The 7,186-nt window shown below is 38.9% G+C and overlaps 2 protein-coding genes across 3 annotated transcripts in view; one reads left to right on the plus strand and one right to left on the minus strand.

The window, feature by feature from the left end:
• Window positions 1-2,301, minus strand: part of hmgn7 (high mobility group nucleosomal binding domain 7) — a 3,191-nt gene extending 890 nt beyond the window's left edge. The window contains exons 1-5 of the mRNA XM_029691544.1: window positions 2,116-2,301; window positions 1,237-1,263; window positions 902-931; window positions 312-359; window positions 20-136 (exon numbers count right to left, since the gene is read on the minus strand). Coding sequence (XP_029547404.1) covers window positions 20-136; window positions 312-359; window positions 902-931; window positions 1,237-1,263; window positions 2,116-2,130 — 237 coding nt within the window. The 5' untranslated portion in view covers window positions 2,131-2,301. The remainder of the gene's footprint in view (window positions 1-19; window positions 137-311; window positions 360-901; window positions 932-1,236; window positions 1,264-2,115) is intronic.
• The window catches only part of LOC115149059 (SH3 domain-binding glutamic acid-rich-like protein), a 10,287-nt gene extending 3,456 nt beyond the window's left edge, over window positions 1-6,831 (plus strand). Inside the window, exons 1-4 of one of the 2 annotated variants that reach the window (XM_029691542.1) lie at window positions 2,391-3,100; window positions 4,490-4,675; window positions 4,935-5,015; window positions 6,392-6,831. In XM_029691542.1, the coding sequence (XP_029547402.1) occupies window positions 3,056-3,100; window positions 4,490-4,675; window positions 4,935-5,015; window positions 6,392-6,427 (348 nt within the window). In that variant the 5' untranslated portion in view covers window positions 2,391-3,055 and the 3' untranslated portion in view covers window positions 6,428-6,831. Of the gene's footprint in view, window positions 1-2,390; window positions 3,101-4,489; window positions 4,676-4,934; window positions 5,016-6,391 lie in introns of those variants that run through there. The other variant, XM_029691543.1, reaches the window with a different exon arrangement.
• The last annotated feature ends 355 nt before the right edge of the window (window positions 6,832-7,186 follow it).

Raw genomic sequence — 7,186 nt, forward strand, 5'->3', positions numbered from 1 at the left:
AATCAATGATATGACATACTTCGTCTGTCTTGGTCTCGCCATTTTCAGACTGGGTCTCCTCTTTAGGCTCCTCGACTGCTGCTGCCTTCACCTTCTTCTTGTCTTCCTTCTTCTTGTCATTTACTTCTTTTTCTTTCTGTGGGGACAATTTACATGCATATCTGTCAAATCTTCTCTGCCTGGAACTTCAGAATGATGTAATTGTCTAGACACTTAATATGAGTGTGAATGTGCCGAAAAGACAACATGCTAAACACCTGACATGCATAATTATATTGAATGAATAGACGTTGAAGACAGGTAAGTGTTACCTTAGCTGGCTTTTTTGGTTTTGGTGCTGGTTTGGGAGGGGATGGTTTCTGAAAAATACAGAAGGAAGAGTATATTGATACAATAGATTCTCAAAGCAATGCATGGCATACCATGAAACAGAACAAAAAATATATAAGTTATCAAATGGCTACCCAGACTATTTGCATTGGCCCCCCCCTTCTACGCTACTGCTGCTCTCTGTTATTATCTATGCATAGTCACTTTAATAACTCTACCTACATGTACATATTACCTCAATTACCTCGACACTGGTGCCCTCGCACATTGACTCTACCGGTACCCTCTGTATATAGCCCCGCTATTGTTCTTTTCCTGCTCTTTAATTATTTGTTATTTTATCTCTTACTTTTGGGGGTATTTTCTTAAAACTGCATTGTTGGTTAAGGGCTTGTATGTAAGCATCTCACTGTAACCTGTTGTATTCGGCGCATGTGACAAATACGATTTGATTTGATAGTTGAAAAGATGAAAATCGATTTTTAGTTAAAGGTTAAATAGTTGTAGTGCTGATGCCTATATACATATAACATTTCCAAAAGGTAGCTTTAAAGAAACAAAATGTACTCACCGATGACAACCGTGCAGATCTCCTTGAAGGCTAATGTAAGGAAAGAGAATAATATTACTCAATCAAAGGTGTGTGAAAGCATTTAAAAAGGAATTGAATGAGGATGCTTGCTTCATCTTCATAATGCAGACAATTGAATATTTCACTATTTCAAGAATGCATTATACTTTTCAACAAATTTCATATTTTCAGGTTTTTACGAGCAAATAATGTGATAAAATCATCACCAGTAATCACTAGTGATGATTTTCATAATGGTGAAGATTGCAACCTGTAGCCTATTCTACAAGGGTGATATTCATGTGTGTGTCTTTGTGTGTGTGTGTATCACTTACCTCCTCCTTGACATCTCCATCGGCTCCCTGCAAAATGTATGAAAAAATACATTACTCAAAATGATTGGAAACAATAGCATGCATATCTAAAACATAATATATATTGCTGAATATTTAAATATTGTCTAAAATGTGTAACTGCAAGTTCAGAGAAACTTAGCCGCTTGAAAACATTGGCAATAGCCTACACTTGGCCTATACAGCCAGCCTCTACTCGTTCTAGATTTGCGCTTCGTATTCTATGCGTTGAGTAGAAGAAGCAGTGGACCTGGTTATTTTTTTTCATTGGGACATTAGTCCTCATCTGTTTTCACCAAATGTATTTTAGGGGGAGGGGCAGAATCAACTGTGTTCCGCCCCCTGGCGATAAGAAGGCGCAATGGCACCCATTTAACGCGAACAAAGAAAACATTAAAATATCATTTTTGCGACGGTCTTAGAATTAAATTATATTGAGGAAGAAAAGAAGAGTTTTTACTTTATTTTTCTGTACCCTTTACATGCAGATTTACACGGTCTAACTATCAAAAGGCATCCGTTTTGTTTGGCTGTGTTCGCGATGTGGGTAGGAACTGCAAAGCATGGCTGCTTGTGGTTTCAATAGCATGGAGATCCAGCTTGACTTCAGACCAGACAGAAGATTGTGTGCGCCTCTCAAGAAATCCCTCAAAACATTCTAAATTCAGCGAAATAAGACGCTCTTTGCAAACCAAAAAAATCTAATAATTATATCAAATGATTTTTTTGCAAGAGTGAACATAAATACATACGTCAGATTTGTATTTAATCTCCGTTGTCTCGAAGGCTTCATAATATCAAGACTGATTTATACAGGGCAAAAAGTATATCCGCATACTGTAATCTAGGCTCTCTACATACCTTTCTCTTGGGCATGTTGGATTTGTAGGTTTTCTTCTTTAATAGAAGCTAAAGATATAGCTATATTTTGTGATTCAGAGTTCACAGTTTGCAGAGACTGGCGTCTTCTTATTAATACTGTAGTAAAGATACAGCACATTAAACCCAGTGGTTGGATGGGGTGGGGGTAGGTGCGGCTAAATGTTGACTGATGTTATGCTTGGCCAATCAAAGGATGGCACAAGGTGTCACAAAAGAAACAGATTTTCAATGTAGTTCATTTACGCGCGAAATTCCTAGTGAAAGTGAATGACGTGTTTATCATTTGTAACAGCTAGGCCTATTCACTGACTGGCGCAAGAAAATATAAGAAATCACAGACGTTAAGGTTGCAATTCTGCTTGCATTCATGCGCTTAGTGTTGAACAGCCACCATGAGATGAAATCGTTAAAATATTGGAAGACAAAATAGGCTATTCTTAAAAAGAAAACAATGCCGCCAAATAATCACCCGGATTTTTGATAGGGCTATATTCTCTTAACAGACCGCTTTAGGCCTACATTGGGTAGCTAGTGGGTTGTAAACCTATTACTGTGTTTTCTTTATGTCAGAGCATATGTCTATTTGCTTTATTTAGTGTATATTTATTAAAAGTCTTACTTTAAATATATGGGAGATGTGTTTATTAGGCTATGTAAATAGGCGTAACATTTACATTTAAGTCATTTAGCAGACGCTCTTATCCAGAGCGACTTACAAATTGGTGCATTCACCTATAAGAAATATGAACGTAGTCAAACGCTTTTGGAAATACATTTCCATAGTGTTCCCAATTGATTTTAGATAACTGATTTCCATCTGTTAGAGAGAGCGAGAGAGAGAGAGAGAGAACGAGAGCTTTTGGAGACGTTGGTGCAGTGTGCACCGTTCACTTGGTTTTGGGGAGTGAATCAAACAGCCATGGTGATAAAAGTCTTTATAGCATCATCCTCTGGATCGACAGCGGTAAGAAACCTAGAGTATTGAGTAAGCTTTGTAGCCTATTGACTGTTTATGTTCATTTTCTTGGCGAATTCAAATGACTTGTATTTGCATGATTAGGTAGGTGTGGCGGGCTCATACGAGTGTACTGTTGCTCTGTTGTAGCTACGCAGATACTATCATATGAAATAGGCGCTATCGAGTTTTGAATTAGCGTCGACATAAACTTGCTTTTGAAAGTTCTGCAAGTTGTGCATGGGATGTCCCAAGCGATAGAGTAGAAGCTGGGACTGACAGCTGCACAAATACACTAGATTCTATAGGCTTCTCATGCATGACAATGCATATTGTAATGACCCTAAAACAAGGAGGACCTGCCATTTTGGAGATATTGATTTGTCATGACTATTATTGTATTCATTTGTATAGTGTTAGCACAATGCTATGATTGTATTGTATCTAAAATGCAAGTACAACACAGTATAATATAAGAGGATACATAGTCACATATTTGTCTGTAGGAATAGCAGTCACTTACTCCTGCTCAAACCCATCTGTGTTGGAGTATTTTTATGAGTGAGCATGCAGACAAGAATGTTTAGGTGAAGCACTTGGTGAAACATCTCAGATTTTTTCAAGCAACTGTTTTAGTCCAAGCGGTGAGGGTGAGGGGTCAGGCTTAATTAGACTCTCCCAGCAGATGTTGACTCCCTCACCACCACCTTCCTCCATTTTCCTGTCCCACCACTCCTTCCCTTCATACTGTAAAACAACACTCCTACTGTTGCCAGGGGTGTTCTGGGCCAGAATAGCTGGACAGGATCAGTCTTTGGGCATCTGAGCTTCATACTTCACCCAATTACAGTACGTCACCCTCTAAAGAATCAGTCAAAAAGCACAATGGCTACAGAACGACTGCCTCAGCCAACCTCTGAATTATCTGGTCTGAAAGACGGATATTATTGCTTACTGTGAATTTGCAAGTCACAACAATGACCATACAGAAATTGTTATGTATACCTAATTGCAAAGCCAGGCTTCTTTGTGTACAAGAGTTGACAACATGTTTCATCTATATAATTTGATGTCATATTCCAAAGTATTCTTCCTCTAATTCTTAACTAAAGTCACGCAGCGCAGTTTAGACAGAACATAAGTGGTAGCATGGGAACACTGGGCTCTCATCCTGCTGCCATATTTGGTCTGTGCCTGACTTCTTAGCTGATCCTGGTTGTGGAGAGGCCTTATTGGGTCTGTCTCAGTCCTCAGGCTCTTATGTAGAATGCAGCCCGGCAGCAGAGGCTCTGCAAAGTGAATAGAGGCTTATCTCCCCATACGCCACCCAAACCGTATTATTATTGTATCAGTATTACATTAACTAATTGAATATCTATATCCCCTCTCTGCCTGTAGATTAAGAAGCAGCAGCAAGACATCATGGGTTTCCTAACTGTCAACAAGATTGACTTTGAGGAGTGTGACATCGTCACTAGTGAAGACAACAGGAAGTGGATGAGGGAGAATGTACCTGAAGACTTCAGACCAACGACGGGTGTCCCCCTGCCTCCACAGATATTTAATGAAGAACAATACTGTGGGGTGAGTGTTGTACTGTACATACCACCCATCACTGTGTAGTGAAGCTTACTGTCTGGAACTGATGATGAGAGGTCAAAGGACAGTAGGCTTGCAACTGCATAGTGAGTGCCTGGTTAATATTTATTCTGTTCTAATTGAAAGTACACATTCTCAACATACTCCATGAGAATATTACAGCCCGGTACCTTCTGTAACTATTTGTGTGATAACCTAATGAAACGTACTTAGTGAGACAGCTTCCCTTCTATTGTCATTACAGAACTATGAGGCCTTCTTTGATGCCCGTGAGGAGCACGCAGTGTATGCCTTTTTGGGCCTAACAGCCCCTCTAGGCTCCAAGGTAAAGACAATGGTCTTATGGACATACTCAGTCTGTCACAACCACAAGTGACCAGTCCATTTACTTTTAATTGATTGCTTGTTGTTTTGAAGTGAACCTTACAGTGCTGAATATGTAGCTTACAAAATAAAAGATGGTCCTAAATTGCCCTCTGGCCCTAGCTGTATACAGCCATTATAAAATGACTGGAATGCTATTTTTGGCCAATGGGTATGTGTGGCCTAAATAACTGTTCTATCGGTTGAGGGAAGAGCGTCACGTAAGAGTGATGACATCTGACGTAAGACAATGATATTCAACCACACAGTTAGACTACAACACAATCAGTCTATTAGTTACATTTGTCCCAAAAATAAGCTCAAAAGCAGGTGACTAACACCCATGATATATTATGAAATGTAAATTCATGTTCTGGAGGAAGGTTTTTGTGGCATGTTATTATGCAATTCATCTCCATGTGTTGAACACGTGTTTAGTATCTGGTTCAACTGTGGCTTTAGCTTTATATTTAGATTTCTACCTGTAGTACTTCTCTCTGAGGTCTCAGAATGTATGTTAAATGGCCATTATGCAATGACTGTGAGTTTTAAAGCGGCAATCAGCAGTTGCAACATTAACAAAGTGTCCTCCCCTCCACTGATTCAGTAGAAAGCTGAGGGATGGGGCTATAAAAATATAACCACTCTCAATTTCATAGACAGTGGTATGGATGCAATGACTGACAAGCCATGATATAAAAAGTATAGTTTTAACCATGTTTTGAGGCTATATAGTGTTTACTTTGTTTACAAACATTTGAGTAAAACAAGCTTATATTTTGGGTTCCGATGGGGTACAACAGTTGATATAAGGTCATAAGGCATGTATACATTATAATCTTCAAGAATCAACAGGGACATATCATTCATTTATAAGTCCAAAAATGGATGTAGCAAATGCAGATTGCCCCTTTAATGATTGTTTTGCTTTTTGTCCAGGAAAATATAAATACCTCACAAAAGAGGCATGCAATACAAATTGATTCGTAATAACAAAGTAGTTATTGATTCACAATAACATTGTTGATCCTACAGGGACAGAGTAGTTGTGAGTAGTTAGTTGTAAGAACTCCATGTTATTTCCAATTCCCAGGCAGTGTTTCCTCTTTTACCATGTATTTCACAGCTCTGTTGCACAATATAGAGGCAATGAATGCTGACCTGCTTTTAAGCTGCAGGTCGAGACTGTTCTGTTGACTACTGTACTATATCATTACAACACTTATACACAATTGTGTTTTTAAAATGACATGAACCTTTTGGTGGAAGCATAATTACAGTTGGTCTCAACCCTGGTTTTGTATCATTTTCTAAGCACTGTTTTCATACCACCCACAGGAAGCAGAGGCCTTAGCCAGACAGGAGCAACAGTAGCCGTATGGTTTTGGTTAGCGGACCACAGTGCCCTCTCCTGGCGTCTTCCAGTCAGCTCTACAGCAGCCTGCCAGTGCTCGTCTGGAACACGTCTTTTCAGACCAATCATAGAGCTTTATTTTGTTGTAAAATGTAACCAGACTGGTATCGAATTGACCAACAGAGCATGGCCAAATGTTGTGTTGTATGACAATGTATTTAAAGTGATAACCTTGTACTGTTTCAATAGTTCAAGCCAATGCTGGGCAGTATCCAGTGTTCAATATGATTTTGAAATCAAGGCAGAATGAGTTCTCAAATACTAGGCATTTAGTAGATCATATAGACATCCTTTACACATATGAGAATATTTAATTCAATGAGATATTTTTCATCTTTGATAATAAAATAGTGTTACTTTACTACTCAGTCTATCTTATTCTTAACCAGTTTCCTTGTTATTCTTGTAGCGCAATGGTGTTGCCGGAAGACAGCTAGTTTCCGTCCACCTCTGGGTACATTGACTTCAATACAAAACCTAAGACGCTCATGGTTCTCATCCTCTTCCATAGATGTACACAGTAATTATGACAACCTTCTGGAAGAAGTCCTCCAACCTATCAGAGCTCTTGTTGTCCACTCAATCAAAGGATCAGAGAATGAATCTAGTACTGAAAGCATTAGCTACAGTTAGCTTGCACTGCAGTGCATAAAATGTGGTGTGAAGTTGATTCAAAGAGAGAAAGACTATAGTTGAACAGTTTTCAACAAATTTATTTA

This window comes from Salmo trutta, chromosome 15 (assembly GCF_901001165.1).
Source record: "Salmo trutta chromosome 15, fSalTru1.1, whole genome shotgun sequence".
NCBI classification, from domain to species: Eukaryota; Metazoa; Chordata; class Actinopteri; order Salmoniformes; family Salmonidae; genus Salmo; species Salmo trutta.